This window comes from Dermacentor variabilis, chromosome 11, assembly GCF_050947875.1.
Source record: "Dermacentor variabilis isolate Ectoservices chromosome 11, ASM5094787v1, whole genome shotgun sequence".
NCBI lineage: Eukaryota > Metazoa > Arthropoda > Arachnida > Ixodida > Ixodidae > Dermacentor > Dermacentor variabilis.
In genome coordinates this window covers 8650134-8667012 of record NC_134578.1, presented here as the reverse complement: position 1 = coordinate 8667012, position 16879 = coordinate 8650134, and the positions used below count along the sequence as shown (strand labels likewise).

The 16879-nt window shown below is 42.3% G+C and overlaps 1 protein-coding gene across 3 annotated transcripts in view; it reads left to right on the top strand.

Annotated features, from left to right (window-relative positions):
- Positions 1-16879, top strand: part of mv (lysosomal-trafficking regulator mauve) — a 108514-nt gene that overhangs the window by 68188 nt on the left and 23447 nt on the right. For 2 of the 3 annotated variants that reach the window (XM_075674779.1, XM_075674778.1), the window contains 11 exons: positions 853-984; positions 3015-3262; positions 4145-4342; positions 6874-7013; positions 10274-10379; positions 10456-10517; positions 10608-10654; positions 11210-11362; positions 13607-13851; positions 15037-15248; positions 15808-15948. In XM_075674779.1, coding sequence (XP_075530894.1) covers positions 853-984; positions 3015-3262; positions 4145-4342; positions 6874-7013; positions 10274-10379; positions 10456-10517; positions 10608-10654; positions 11210-11362; positions 13607-13851; positions 15037-15248; positions 15808-15948 — 1684 coding nt within the window. Of the gene's footprint in view, positions 1-852; positions 985-3014; positions 3263-4144; positions 4343-6873; positions 7014-10273; positions 10380-10455; positions 10518-10607; positions 10655-11209; positions 11363-13606; positions 13852-15036; positions 15249-15807; positions 15949-16693; positions 16768-16879 lie in introns of all 3 variants that reach the window. The other variant, XR_012824462.1, reaches the window with a different exon arrangement.

Below are 16879 nucleotides of genomic sequence, written 5' to 3'. Positions count from 1 at the left end.
AGGTGGGAATTTTTGAACGCACTGCAAAGTTTCACAATCATCAAAGTGGAAAACAAGAAATGGCCGCCTCCGTGATCCACGCATGCGCTTCCAAAGATTGCAGATCTCGCTATTCCGCAGCGTTTTGTGGCTGATTTTATAGATAGGTCGAGCAGCAGCTAGTCTGAGGATGCTGCCATTTTGTTGCACTTTGACTCCGAGAGCGATGACAATGACGACACAAACCAACCCGGAACATTGGCAGCTGCAGTCCGGCACGCCCAATTATAATGCTTGGCCTTAAATTTTTGTAGTGGAATACCTTGTTCAGTGAAAAATTGTGAATTTTTTTTGGAAATATTGCTATTAAGACGGCAATACATTTTGTATACCTCATAATTTTTGTTGCATATTTTTCTTAGTAGATACAAGCATGTCTTTACAAACTTTGTTCAGTTTTATCACACAATCTTGATTCTGGCAATTTATATCTTTTTTATGAGATGCAGCTCGCTGATAAAATTTTTATGCATGATAAGTGCATTTGTTATGCTTTTTGTTTATGTATTACATAAAATATTAAGTGTTGTAGTTCCTTCAGAAAAAAGATTTGACTTAACATACAAAAAACACCTACTTTCATTATGTTAAGTTTTTCTCAACGAAAACCCACTTAACAAATGAGGGAAACAAGGTTACAGGAAGTGTGGTAATGTTTGCTGCTTTGTGACAAGCATGCATTGTCAGGTGGGCTAATTTTTACAATAAAAGAAGTGTAGACTCAAACAGCCATATTTTATTCACTTCTATTAGGTATTTCTTCACATTAGTTATTGATAATAAATGCTGGTCTTACTGCATCTCCCATAACAGCTGTCGAGGCTTTGTGTCAACCTTCTCGCCCCCGGACAACATGCTGCTTTGCGTATCCACGTGGCCGAGGTGCTCGTGTCTTGCGAGCAGCACAGGCAAGCCCTCAAGACGACTTTGGGATCATCGAGCGATGTACGCAAGTTCTCAGCCTCCTTGGCAAAGTCTTTCCAGGATCAGCTTGTGTGACAAATTTCGATAACTATAAAGTTAAGACACGGTACTCCTAGGATGGATATCTGAACTGATTAGTAGTTCATTATGGAGGAGTACAGTGATCATATGGTGAGTCATGACGAAAGACAGAATCAGTGGTGGCTCGTTTGCGAGTCAGTACATTCTAGTTCTTTCATGTTAGCACTGACACCTTTGATGTAGAAGCCTTGGGAGAGACATGTTAGCTTTGTTCACGATTTATACTAGTACAGTGGTTAGTGCCAACCAAAATGTTTTAGAAGAATTGACATTTGGGCAAGTTGGTACAGGTTGAATATATTCAAGGGGCAGCACAAGACGACCAAGACTAAGACTTCTTTTTGTCTTAGTCATCTTGTGCTGCTCCTTCAGGATGCTCAAAATATTTTTTCTGGCTTTTCGGTGTCACCTTTGATTGTTTTTCCTGTGCATCTTGCTGACTGGGCCAGTGTGGTACACATGTGTACACAACATAAAATTGGATACCAACAGTAGATACAGACACAACAAACACTGGATACTAACAAAGTACGGAAGGCTAATGTCATCTGGCATTGGCATATCCTGAACATAATGCCACTCATAAGCTTCGCATTAGTCCATAGAAGTGCCATCATGTAGCACTGTCACAGAAGCGTTTTCCCACTGTTGTGTGCGTTGATGTCAAGTTAGTGCGCTTGTGAACTGTGGAACACATGTGTGACCACTTCGATTCTTAAAAATGAGCCATGATACCCTACCAGTTAGAAAACACCCCTTGCTGGGAACTCATGATACTGACGCAGCATAGCTCTCTCAAAACAGTCTGTATGTCATCTGTGTGAGAGTGAGACAAAATTGAAGGTAACACTTCATCAGCGCAACTATGTCTATGTCACCATGCCCATGTGTCCTGTATGCATACATACTGCATTGGAAGCTACTGTATTTACTCGCGTAATGATCGCACTCCTGAATGTTCTCCTCAAAATTAGTTTTTTTTTCTTTTCCGTGTAATGATCGCACCCCAAACTTGTCGCAGCGATATGTCGTGTGCCAAGTCTAGCTAATGATGATCACGTTTACCATCTGTCGAATGTTGTCAAATGCTACGCGAATGACTCTTGAAGGCATACCAAGTGGTCTGCATGCACCAAACATTCTTAAGCAGATGCTTAAGCAGATTTCATTCCTTTCATCACACTCCACACTTCCATGAAAAAAAGAAAAAAAGCTACAACTAAACTTGCCTTGGCTTTATTACTTGTAGGCTTCATTATGGTTTTGCCCAACAACTACTACAACAACAAAAAAGGCGCCTTTCGATTCTTCTCGTCTGCACTCATGGGCACGCAACAAATCACGAGAGCAACGATAGTGGCAACGTTTGCACTGATACGTTAGAAGTGTGCCCTATTGATACGCCGATGCTTGTAACACAGCTAAGATATTCACCCACCCTTAGCGGAAACGCGCTGTATTAGGATAGTAGTGAAGAAAAATGGTCGTATTTCCACAGCACGCTCGCCATGTGTTTCTGTCACTGGCAGCTACGCACGCACATCTCTGTTTCTCTCCCCTCAAAGTGGACATGGCTACGTTATTGTCGAAAACTTGCAGATATTAACGATGCTATTCATTACTGACGTGGAAGAAAATGTTTCAATGCACGTAATGTACTCACGAGAAGAACAAAAATCGCTTTTGGCACGTTTGGCTTGCTCTGGCGGCCGCCATTTTTGTTTTGGTGTGCCGCACTGTTACAGCGGCAGCCGCCTGCTTGTTGACCTGTTGTCATCCCGCAGCAAATGCGGGATGAAAAAGAAAAAAATTTCGCAGGACATTTTAACCATGCAACAATTGCACCCCTGAATTTGTGTCAATTTTTTTGGCAAAAAAGTGTGATCATTATGCAAGTAAATACGGTATTCAAGCTTTTGCTAGCTCAATGTGTAAGGCTTCACTCACCTTAGCTGATTCACGTGTTTCAGGTTCGCCTGCAAGTGAGGACCTTTGTGCAAGAGTTGCTGAGTGGATCGGCAGCCCGTTTTGATGCCAGTATAGGCAGCACAGTCGTGTCATTGGTGGCCGTATTGGCTCAGGAGCTGCCCAGCGTCATGCCGAGAAATCCCAGGCAGGAGGTTCATGCCAACGAGGAGCAGATCAAAGAACGCTGGTTGAACCAGTGGACGGCCCAGCGGGAAACTTGGCTTTCACAGACTGCTCTCGGTCCAGACCGGTAATGGAAATGGGTCTTACTCTGAATGTCTTTGACGGAGACCTAATCTGATGGGTAACTGCATCATAGGGCCTGGCCAGTTCCATACATGGACATTTTACTAGCCTATGGCTACAAGTACCAATGGTGATGCATATGCCTGCAAATATCTGTGAAGTTCAATAAATACAAAATGTTGTACAAGAAGGTTCAACTGTCTTAGATCTTGTAGAAGACAAGGTGGGGCTCTCAAAATTTAATGTTCTCATTTGAGTCAGCTTGGAGCTTGTTTTCCTGCATTTGGAAAATATTGTCTTAGAACATTCCTGAAGTTAAAAGCGCAACAGGCACACTGACTGGCGGCCATAGCTTGACACAAGGAAATGTGTACACAGGCTGTGATGCATGCTCTAGACTCTGCGATGTCCTGGCATAAATTACAAAGAATCTTGAGATGACTTGGCAACATGACTTAGAGCTGGTCCTATCTAATCTACTGCACACAACACGCACTAAGGGAAAGGAATAAATAGGTGAAGGCACAGCGGTCACATTTAAGAGCTTGCCTGAGAAAATAATGCATTCATCTAGTTGTTATATTGTTTCATGTTAGTTTGTATGACTCACTCAACTGATTATCTCGGTTTCACACATTAAAATGAAGGAATGCAGCATAGCTCATTTAATGTAAGGATTACATGGAGGAAGATTACCCATGGTGTTGTTAGGCGGTATAGTTTCTTCTAAACGGTGTCACCTGACTGGCTATTGCCTTTATCTATGAATCTTGATTTTAGTGAGCATGAGCAAGATTGTACTTAAGCCAGTGACATGAACAAAGCAACAGTTGTTGCTTTGTATCTGAGAATGTGTGTTGAGTGTGTGTCGTTTTTTGTCTTGCAGCAAGGATGGCCGGCTGCGGAAGCTTGAGGCCAAGGCGTCACAGGTGGTTGCCGAAGGAGCCAAGGTGACTCGGTCAGTTGCAGAGCTGCTGCATGCACTTCGCAAGGAGGTCCTACATGAAGCTAAGGCGAGGTCGGGGCGAGACTTGGTGCTCAAGCAGACGTGGTCTCGCCTGGCTGCTCAGCTCACACATGAAAGGTGTATGCATGTTCATGCTTGTGTATATTGGTGCAAGCCTTTGTCCATTTTTATTCATTGTACTGTAGAACAGTATGAATGAGAAGAAAAGGGATTAACTGAGGGACCCAATTTTTATTAATCATATTGCTACGGAACAGTATTTGCGATGACAAAGAGGCGAGCAGGGTGAAGATGACGATGATGATTAGAGGCTAGCGCGGGCTGTTCCCTCTTGGCCAAGTGCGGCGTATTGCCTTGTAGATATACTTGTATATAGCTTTTTGTTGGCGTCTCCCTACGTAACATATCATAAGAAGCCAACAAACAAAGACACCAAGGACAACATGGGGGAAATTACTTGTACTTACTAATTTAATTAAAGAAATGATAAATTAATGGCAATGAAAATGGATGAAGAAACAACTTGCCGCAGGTGGGGAACGATCTCACGCGTAATGCGAAGACTTGAGATTGTTCCCCAACTGCGGCAAGTTGTTTTTTCATCCGTTTTCATGGCCATTAATTTATAATTTCTTTAATTCAATTAGTAAGTACAAATAATTTTCCTGTATGTTGTCCTTGGTGTCTTTGTTTGTTGGCTTCTTATGTAGAACAGTATGGTAGATATATACAGAAAACTACTCAATATAACTTTACAGCAGAACTGTACAGTAGAACTAGTCAGTAAAACTGCATATTAAATATGTACAGTAGAACTATACAGCACAACTGTTTAGCAGATCTTTACAGTATAAGTACCCAGCAGGTCTGTACAGTAGTTGTGTACAGTAGAACTGTACAGTTGACATGTGCACTTGAACCGTGCATTAGATCAGTACAACTGTACTACACAGTAAAACTATTCAGCAGAACCGTACGGCAGAAATTTACAATACAGTAAAACCTTGTTAATTCGGATTTCATGGGAAGAAAATGTCCACATTAACCAAATGTCGAATGATCGAGGGCATCAAGAAAACAATAAACAAATGCTTACTTTGTCAGCACACTTTTATTCGCTGAGCGAATGAGTCAATCCTCTTTCTATTTTGCACTAAAGCAGTGTGGAAGCTGCAGTTCTCGTCATCTCGTGGCTGATTAGCACTTGCAGTGGCGAAGGCCTCACAACTTCCTTCACAGCGCGGCCGCGGTACGCGTCTTCATCTTAGACAGGTTTTTTACTACTGCGCACACATCCCGATTATTTTTTCACAATTGAGCTGGTCGCCATCCATCACGATGTAGCCAGTGCTCTTCATCCTCGAAAGATTGTCAAAATGAAAGTACTGTTTGCCGCAACCGCTGCGGATGAAACAGCAACTGTTGTTGATGCGATCATGGATGGCAGCCTTGCAGTTCTGAAGGCGCATGGCTAATGCATGCACTGAATCAAAACACAAGTACCATTTACTGCAACTGCAGACGACTGCGGTCGCTATCGACGTAATCATGGATGGCTACTATGCAGCTAGGAAGGCATGCGGCTAACATTGTGCTACGCATGGCGGTAAACGCAGGAATAAAGGCTTTATAGGCACAAATAGGCACGAAGTTTTGTAGCAGTGTTGCCATTCATGTACGATTTCCACTGATGACAATGGCGATGCGGACTCTGCCACTTCGCTTCAGTGGATGTTAATGCCATTTTTGCTCTCTTGCGTCTCACATTTGAGATGCTCCGGCACAAGCCAAGCTCCGAGAGTTTCCTGAATTAACCTATGTGCGGCCATATACGCTCAAATTAACGAGAGCTTTATTGCATTAAATCATGCAAATGCCTCCTGGTGCCAAAGGAATAATCCGAATTATCTGATTTTCGAAATTAAGGAAGGTCGACTTAACGAGGTTTTACTGTATAACTGTACAATACAACTGTATACTATAACTAACAGCATAATAATTAATTACAACTGTAAAATATAACCACAGTATAACCTTATAGCAGAACTGTGCAATATAACTATAGTGTGACTTATAGTGTGAGCATAAGAGTAAAATTGCTACTGGGCCCACAGAAACATGGAAGGACAAACAATATAGCATTTATTCTGTCAGTTGCTAGTGATGATCCCACTTGGGCCACTTACAATTATGAACTGACGAGCACAAGAGGTAGTGGGTTAGAACTGCACTTTAGACAAATCATGCTATTGGAAATTCACTGGCTTTCAAGAAATTTGGCTTAGCTTTCCATAAATTCAGTACATGTCTGCCAAGCTGAACTTCTAGTAAGCCAAGAGGATTTGCAAGGTCTTTTCAGGTAGCTTTCTATATCTGCATGAATATGATATGACATTTAAATATAGCTTGAAGTGACCTTCTTTGAGGACAGGAAAAATTAATTACATTTATAATGGGACACAACGCTGCATGTGCCGCTATTAGCTGAGGTGAAGGAAAGAAGAAACAGAGCTGGCATGAAGAGTGCAAAGCTTGGCCAGTTGGCACTAGTTGAGACTGAAAATTCTACTAGCATGAAAGACAGATGAGTGAAAAACGCTGCATTGGGCCAACAGCATGTGATTAACCTCTGAAGTACTTGTGCGCAGGGCGCCATGGCACTTGCCTGAGAGCTTCCCAACCGCCTGGGAGCTGGACCCCACAGAAGGACCATCGCGAATTCGTCGACGCCTGCGGCGAGCCTTCCTGCCCGTTGACCCCAAGTTCATAATGCCTCAGCACCGGAAAAGTCAGTCGTAACTTCACCTTTTAACCTGTGTAGGATTTACATAAATGATTAGCTGGACTTCTTCAATTAATGCGCAGTGTTATGTGTAATTTCTGGCTTACTTAAAGGGGCCCTGAACCACTTTTTATCCAAGTGGAGAAAGGCATTTGAAATGAAAATAGGCTATTTCAGAAATACTTTGCCACAAAAAGTACTTCAATGTGTTCAGCAGAAGTGGAGTTACTGGCAATCAAACATGACCTCTGCTGTGCCTCTGTCTCTTCAGTGCCTTGCACTGTGAAGGCTATGGCCCAGTGGGGTATGCCCACAATGCTCCGCCTTCTGATTGTCACCGTGGCACGCAGTTCAAATTTCATTTTGAATGTTTACGTAGGCGCTATGACTTCTGATTTTGGCACCTACGATGCACTATCAATAGCTACTGGCCGCCACTACCAATAGCAGTTGCGTATGGGAATCCACTTTATTATGAAATAAAGCGTAAGCCCTGCCTCCTTAAGAGAGTAAGGAGGCAGGCTTCTGTTGAAAAGAGAGCGTTTGAGAGAAAGGTGACTTTGCGATCTGCTTGTGAGTTCCACGCACCGTGTAAGACAGCAAAATTCGGCTGAGATGTTCACAACAGCATATGCAACCCACAAACTACGTTATTTCACCAAGCCCAAGGGGTGGTTCAGGGCCCCTTTAAGCAGCAGAGCCAAAGCTACAAGGCATGCGAGTACAAATTCTTGCACAGCGAGACATATTGCTATAGTTCGGAACCCGTTGCTCGACTAAATGGCTTTGACAAGTGGTCTTGTCGGCAGGTGTTTACTTGGAAGCTTTTCTGGAAGTCACAGCTGCGTTATTTTGTGTGATTTTGCTTTACTTTTACATAAAATATTTGTTAAGGCTCTGTGGTATGCTGAAAATAGAGTTCTCCACTTGTTTGAGAGAAAACATGCAAAGAACAAAAGAAATCACTGTGACACTGCCATTTAGACATTAATTTGCATTTAAAAAGTAGAAATAATTAATTGCTTTGACACTGGCTAAGTTCATATGCAAGGGAGCTACAGCACTGCGGTGGCTTCCGCCTGGGTAGTGATTTGTCCTTTGTGAAAATGGCATCCACAGACTCGCCTGTTCAGTATCGTTCCAAGTTGCTATCTTACATGAGAGAAACAAAGCAACTGGTGTTTAACATGCTTGGAACAGTACGGAGAAAGTGTGGTAAAGGTGCAAGCATGAACTCTGCAATGAAGAGAATGGCTGTGCTTACGAATCAGCGAGTGCACCCTGTAGAAGTGGATGTTACAAGAGGGACCGAGAGGCCGCGCCATCATCCCGTGCAATGTCACACACTGTCCAAGCATTCCTTCTGAATCCTCCACTTCCTCCGTCTTCACAAACCTCCTTCTCGTCTGCATCTTTTAAATATTAAAGGGCTCTGGCATTTCGAATATGCACAACATATCGGAGCAAGTTTTCTACCGCTGCTATCACAACAGCTGATCTTGCTGCAATTCTCGTAGTGTTCGTAGATGGTGCTGCTGCCAGCACTGCAGCTGTTGCCACCAGCTGACGGCAAGGCACAGAAGGACAACTTCAGTATGTGTTCGCGCTCCTGATTGGCCGAGCATGCCCGTAGCTTCCACAGTGCTGAGAGGAACTGGTGAAACAGAGTACAGGCTTTAATTTACTTGAAAGGCTGCCTTGTAATGGTAGTTGACATTGCTTTCTGCTTTTATTTTGAGCTCATTTCCTGAGTCCTTTTATTCCTTTTATGATTTATTTTTCTCTGGAACTCATTCTGGCAACATCTGCCATGGTGGCTCAGTGGCCATGGCGTGGTGTTGTTGGTAGAGGGTCTGATTCCCTGTTGCTCGTGTACTTAGGTTTAAGTGTACGGAACCTCAAGTAGTCAAAGTTAATACGGAATAATTCACTTTGGTGTCCTCATAATTCACTGTGCAACTTTAGGAAGTTGAACTGCACAATTTCATCTAATTTGTTTTGGGAGCTTCTCTTTTAGGTTAACATAAATATGCTGCCTTAATTACATTTGCTGTACTGATAATTGTGGTATACATGAACTGTTTATACCTTGACTTGCAAAAGATATGGCATTGTAAATCGGCTCTTGTGTTGAATTGAGGGTCTAACTCGCGCCTCTCAGCTGCTGAAGCAACTTCAATTAAATTTGTTACCTTTAAGAGAAATGTTCAGATTCTAATGAAGTGGGAGGAGATACCTGTATTTAGGCCATAAATATTAGTTTTCTTTAAAATGTTATGGCAGTCAAAAAGTTTTAAATGAAATTGCAGATTCAAATTTAAAAGCTCTAACACTTCAACAAAAGCGGATATTACAATTCTGTAAACTGTAAAACACACGGATAGACGGTGTAAAGCAGACGAAACCAGCACATTAACTTAGCTTACACAAAGTTTTTGCTTTGACTACAAGAGATTCACAAATTTCTGTATTAACAAGGGGACTTCTTGGTCAAGTTGGTGCTTAGATTTCCTAGCAGATATTTCCTAGCAGGAAATTCTGCATTAACCTTTTAATAAGATTCTGAAGTCCAGTGCGATAAATCAATTTCATCTGCTTTGGACACTCCGTTAGACACAGTTTCATAATTGTGACATCTCCTTTCTGTTGGAGAATTAGAAATCTACCAAACTAGGGACCTCAATACTTTTAGCATATTATATTTCTGCCAATTTTTCTGAAATTTAGTATAAAAATTTTGGCAAGTTGGTCTAAGTTAATTGCGTGAGTGCAGTGCAAAGCGCCAAAGTGCATCAAGACGGCAAGTTGGGCCAGTTGGTTGGGATTCATAGTAAGGTTCGTTACAGCGCAACACAAGACAGGGACAAAAGAAGGAATAAAACGACGACATGGTGCCGTGTCGTAGTTTTATTCCTTCTTTTGTCCCTGTCTTGTGTTGCGCTGTAACGAACCTTACTATGAAGTGCCAAAGTACTGCAAGAAGTGTAGGTGCTGTTCACACACCTATCTCCTCACACTTCGGTACTTTGCTCTGTTTTCTAAAAATGTTGAGGACTTAAATCAAGAAATTGCTTTCGAAATTCCTATAAGTTGCCTTTTCTTTATCCCCAAATTGATTCAGCAGTTGTCTAATTAGAGCATTTTCTGCCTTTCCCATGTATTTGAAAGGCAAGGATAGGAATTCAAGGTTTCTCTTAAATTGAGCCACTACATTGGCATGATGGACGTTCAGTGTTGACAGGTCGTGTTTGGTCATTGTTGTTCAGGCCAGAAGGTGACGTTACCACCTCTGCACTTTCTCTACGATGCGGACACCTCGCGCATGGAGTCTGCGGCCTTCTTGCACCATCTGTACATCAACGAAAGGATCACGTGAGTCTGACTCATATTAAAAACTTACGTGTTTAGCTTCTTCCCTTCTGCTCCCTCACTGACAAATTTCTCGCAGCCACACTTGCAAATGCATCAAGATCTGCCCCTCGTCAGACATGCCCGGAGAAGTACTGCTTGGTAAGCCATCAGAAATTTTGTTACTCATGTTATCAGTATTGTAGTGAAATTGTAGTAGGGAGGGTTTTCTTCATATCTACTTCAACGCAGGCGAAACCAGTCTCCAGTTCGTGCCTGACCAACTCGGAAAATACAAGGTGAGTTTCAAGGAACTGGTTGAGAGAGAGAGAGAGTAAACACCTTGATTGTCCGACGAGCCTGTCCACCTATGAGCTTGTCTGCCTTATGAGCAATAACTAAGGGAACTGGTTCACTTAATTATTGCTCATATGTCTCGCTCATATATATTGCTCACCTCTTGTATTTGATACAGTGCGCTGTGTGGTCTGATGAACTGGAATATTATTAATAACTGTACTTTACTTTTACTAGCAGAATGGCAATTATTATTATTGAGATGATTGGGTTGAATTCAGTATCTGCTTCAACCTGCATTGAGTGTATGGTATACACGATATGAGAAACCTGACATGCAGCAGATATGTTTTCAGGTAGTCAGCAATCTGTCATAACGGGCCAGTGAACCTGATTGCTTAAATCAAACTAAACTGAGTGTTGTCATTGAGTTTGCCAAAAAAAGTTTATGTTGTACATTGTTCACAAATTATTAAACACTCATGTATGGCATGGTCTTCTTTCCCTTTCCCTTTCTTTTTTTTTTACTGCTGATTGCTGTTTTACTTATGCTTCAGGGATCCTTGGGCGAAGTTGAAGCCAGGCACGAGGTGTGGCCTTACAAGGACGTCCAGGAAGTTCTCTTGCGAAGGTTTCGGCTCCGTGACAATGCGCTTGAACTTTTCCTCCGCAATGGAGTTACTGCATTGCTAGCCTTTCACACAACACAGGTAACTTTTACAGAGTGTATCTTGTTTAGCAGGGAAGAAGTTTGGGCGTGTTGATGGGATACATACAAACTGGGATACATAGCACAAGAAAGACACAGGGACAAGCAGGAACTCGTCAGCGCTCGTCCTGTGTTCCTGCTTGTCCCTGTGTCTTTCTTGCGATATGTATCCCAGTTTGTGCGTATCATGTTTACTTTGCATCCTCGGTAGTTTAGCAGTTTTACAACTCTTCAGTGAAGTTTCTTGTCTGTCATCACGATAGGCATAACATCAAAGAAATTGGAAGGTGGCAGCATGTATTAGAGAGCAAACATGAGTGGGTGATATTGCAATTTAAGTTGGTATCAGATATATGTTCATTCAGATAGGAGTGGCTCCTTCTGGGGAATGAGGGGGAAGGGAACACACTCGGCCGCTGGCACTGAGCCACGCTCACATGGCTAGCTAGACTCTGTGTATGAGGGCACAGTCAAGTGTGAACCACTAGTTGCGTTGTGAGCTGCTCGTTCAATTCAGCTTTCGTGGTGCTTTTTTGTGGCCGCATCAATGTGTTTGGCTTGTATTACTGCTGTGTGCAGACAGTCCCTTAGGTGTTGGTCGTTGGGCAACCTGGCATATGGCATTTGTGAAATTCTTGAACACTTGTTTCTAAAGTAGAGAAACGAAGTTGGGCAGGTCACGCAGTGCATTGAGCAGGTAACTGTTTCATGCAACTGTTGGTGGTCTATTGAAGTAACAAACGTTTCAAGAGAAGGGAAATGCAGGTGACGTCAACAGAGAATTAGGTGGTGTGACCAGATTAGGAAGTCTGCAGACTGACACGAAACAGACAGAGTTAGAGATGGCTGGGAGAAGCCTTTGTCCTGCAGTTGGACGTTAATATTACTATTATTATTATTAATACAACAATGATGATGATGATCTTAGAAAAATAAAGCAGCACTGGAAACACTTTGACACAAGGCGCAGAGGTGGAGATGGATAGGACATAATAGGACAAGCCTGGATTGTTGGATTTTCTCCTGTGCTATAGCTGCAGCTATAGTTAGTAACAATTCCTTATTTGAAGTAAAAGAACTAATCGCAAGATGTATCTTAAATTCCTAGGCCGGTTGTTGCTGCTCACTAAATGTGTAAAATGAAATGCATCAGACTAAGTGTGTTGAATCGAACATACTTGCACTAAATGTGTCTGTAGTGAAAGCGTTGAAGCCGCGAGAGAAGGCACTGGTAGCAACTTTGTGTGAAGTTCTGTGATATGCATGTATCATTTTTTTACTCCCAGTATATCATTCCTTGATCTATCAGTGATTGGTTACAGAATTCATCTGCACTACATCTTAGCATTGTACAGGAAATTGTGATCAATTCATCAAGCATTGTTACCATTTTATTATGGCATTTTGCATTATGTGGGGCAGTTTCATGTTCAGTTGCCAGCCCCTTTGATAACGAAAAAAACGAAGCTTCATTTCCTGCTTTTTTTTTTTTCGTAAGAAGTTAATCGCAATTTTTCTCATAGCATTGCATCCGCTTCCAAAGAGTTTCCAAAAGTGCAACGCTAATGAATTGGTATTTGATCTGATTGAGGCACCAATTTGGTAGCATAGTACTAAAAGGTGCCGGTGTGGAGGTAGCGTCTGAATAATTTTGTATTGTTGCTGCTGTTTCATGGACAAATTTAGTTTCATTGTGGAGGAAAGACGATTCTCATTACTACAGTTGGTGACCATTTAAGAAGGCAGTGGCAAGCGCATTTATGTCCAACTCGAAGAGAGTTCTCTTATTTCTGTGATATCACATTGGAGGAGGCTTCTTTCACCATCGGCATCTTCATGTTTTGCAGCGCGGAAGCATAGAGAGCTGCCACAGTGCAGTCTTGCGCAAGGAGCTTTTGCAGAATTCGATTGCCACCCAGTGTCAGTCAGTCTTGTAGGCATAATGTTTCGCTGTGGCATCTTTAAAGCCATAAGATAAGTGTAGCCTGACATTTTGTTTTATTGTAATGCCACTGTGTTGCAGATATATGTAGTTTTACAGACACAGTGGAGAAAAATACTGCAACCATCTTTCTTGCTTTAGAGGGCTCATCTGCAAACTGTATCAGCACGAGAGGCATGAAATAAGCATTGCCCACTGATTGATTACTGCTACTGATTCTAGCCTAAGTATGTTTAGCTGGAATTTTGTGCAGCCCGACATAGACAGTCGCCTCTCTTTTTTTCCCCTCTCTTTCTTTGCCAGGATCGGAATGAATTCTGCCGCCAGCTGTGGCAGTGCCCTCACCTGGATCTGGAGCCATCAGAATCGCTGGAATCGCTCAGTCATCGATGGCAGGAGAGGTGCCTGGGCAACTTTGACTACCTTACGCAGCTGAACAAGATGGCTGGCCGCTCATTCAATGACCTCATGCAGTACCCGGTGTTCCCATTTGTGCTTGCAAACTATGCTGATGACATACTGGACTTTCAGGATTCCGCCAGCTTTCGGTAGGTTCTACTTTCACTATTTCTGCCAATTGTGGCATTTTGTCAGAAGGACTTAAGGCTTTTATTTTGTGAAATGTTTAAGTTAGAAATCATAAAGTGCGCTGTTTAGTAAATCCACAACCTGAAGATGTCACGAGCACCCATAGTGACATGGAAAGCATTGCATGCTAGTGTGAATTGCTGTATGAAATGACAACTGGCTTGTTGGTACAGTTGTAGGACAGCATAGTAGTACCTCCCTGAGCAAATTTATATGCCCCATGGACTCTGTGATAAACCAGATTTTTTTTTTGCCTGTGAATGCTATTTGAAATTGAGAACTACTGTCCAGCATTACGAACTTCCCACTGCAGTCTCTTCAACTTGGCTTTGTGTGTCTGAATTATAATTACATTCAGTTTGTCTGGCGTGCCTGTCGTCTGCATACTTTTTTCTCGCAGGTGTAGTACATTGCTGCAAGCTTCATTCTGCGTGACATGATGCACTGGCACTTCATGACTTGCTTCTTTTTTTTTTGTTGGTCCTATGCCTCAATAACAAACAACATGTTTTAGTACTAATGGCTCTCAGTGAGTATTGTTACTTATGGTAGTTTCGTGTCACTTGCAAGGTCTAGTTTGAGAAATGCCAGTGCAGTACCTTAATATTTTTGTTTGAAAGCTGGATCACTTAATGTTTGTTTTGCTTACTTAAGGCAGCAGAGTAGAACTGAAAGCTGAGCCGTTTTGTGTATGCATTGATTTATAAACTTAGTTGTCAAGCAGAGTGCAATTCCCTCTCCTCCAACCCTGTAAACACACACATGTGCACAAGGATGGACGCACTGACAAGCGTGTGTGTTGTTGTTCTTTTCAATGTCTGCGTACATTTTTTATGTGCTATTTTCACTCATAAATTTGCAGCCTCTTCCTATGCGAAATAATTACAGCAGAATTCATCATTGAGTATAATACTTAAGCAAAGCTATAACTTCTGAAATGTGGTCAAGTGTTCATGTTACCTTGCAGTAATCACAGTTCCTGTCAAACAAGTAGTGCCTCATGCTAAACTTGTCGCAGATTGCGCTTATTGGGCAGGGACACCAGTCTAATGTTCTTGAAAGAGGACCATTGAGCTGTGACTTGGGAACTCTTATAAATCCTTATGCCAGTGCCTGTTCTACTTGGTGTCTTGTTACTTGCCCAGGTGCTTGGAGCGTCCCATGGCTGTGCAGGATGTAGCACGTGAAGAGCACTACCGGCGCAACTTCCGTGTGGAACGGGCAAGTGCTCCGTCGGAGCGGCTCCATCCGTGGCTGGGTCCATTTCACTACGGTTCGCACTATAGCAACAGCGGCACAGTGCTCCACTTCCTGGTCCGACTGCCACCTTTCACCCAGATGTTTCTTGCCTACCAAGGTACATGCTTGGCTTGCATTGCCAACTTAGAGTAATTCTTATTTAGCCAACGAATTAGCATGCTAAAGTTTTATCTCCTTACAGTCATCCTTAATCCTCTCTATAATGTGAACATGCCCTGTTTATCATGGTGGACAAGAATGGCAGACGATTTGAGTTGGAGTATGTTCATGTTACAGTGAGGAAGTAATGGGGGTACAAATGCTGTTGTTCAGTTGAAGGTTTATTGAAAGCCTGTCACAACTTTATACAGTGCAAGGTATATAAGATAAAGAAACAAGAAATAAAGAGGAAACAACCGAAATTGACAACAAATGTCAAAGGCAGAAGTGCTCTGAAAATTGTGTATGAGTTTTAACTGAGGAAGGTAAGCTTGCCTTTTCTTAATTAAAGTAGTAGCTAGTGGACAGTTGTTGTAGAGTGTCGCTTACAACCTGCTTCGCCCTCTTTTCACTTATTCACACACTGTAGACAGCTGTGTTGGTTCAGTGTATTGCAGGAGCCCAACGGTGTCAAACATTCAAACCAGCTGGTCCTGTCTTGATTTTCTTTTGTGCAGACCAGCAGTTTGACCTTCCCGATCGCACGTTCCACAGCGTTCACACGACCTGGAGACTGGCAAGCAGCGAGTCCACAACCGACGTCAAGGAACTGATTCCCGAATTTTTCTTCCTGCCCGAGTTCCTTGTAAACATGCAGGGTGAGGTTGAAGACTGTTTTGGTCTTTATTTCCAATGGCATTAGATATGTGTGATTGTCACTTACGTTCTTCTCATTTTTGAGATGGCGTCTTTCATCCAGATAACCACTGTATTCTACCAATGTTCTCTGAAGCTTGCAGGCCAGCGAAGAAAGTTGAATGGAAGCTAGGGACTGCTCAACGAGCAGTAGAAGAAATAATGATGAATGTAGTGTTGAGAGAGAGAAAGACTGCGGCATTGGTAAGAGTTTGAATGCAGGTAGATGACATTCTAGCTGAGAAGACATGGAGTTAAACAGGCTATGTTATGCATGAAAAAGATGACTAGTGATCTTTCAGTCTTAGAGAGTAGATGCTAATTGGAGAAGAAAGCAAGGTTGAGCACATCAGAGTAATAGATGGAGAGATGAGATTAGGAAATTTGGAAGCATCCAGTGGGTTTGGTTGACAGAGGACAGCAGTAATTTGAAATGTTTAGGAGAAATCTTTTTCATGCAGTGAACTTAAGGTACATTAGGAATAATGGTGGTGGTTTAATTTACCTCAATGCATATCATATATTGTAGACAACATAGTTGCTATGAGAACTTAATTCTCGTAATTTTTATTAATTCGCTGCACTCTGTGAGTTATTCATCCTGTGGACAATAAACGCTGTGTGCCACATTTGCTGGCATCATATATGCATCTATTTTGCAGTATATAATGCTTTGGAATTATATTCAAATGGTGACTTTTGCCACAGGTGTGAAATATTGACCTTGCAAATGAAACATCATGTACAGTACCACAGAACAGCTTCAGAGCCAACTTTACAATGTGAGTGAAAATTGTTGCTCTTTAAATGTTCAGAAAAAGCTTGGAGGATGCTTTAGCTTCGCCTTTAAGAACGGAACTAAATAGCATTCAAAGATCCCTGACTGCTTCTCAT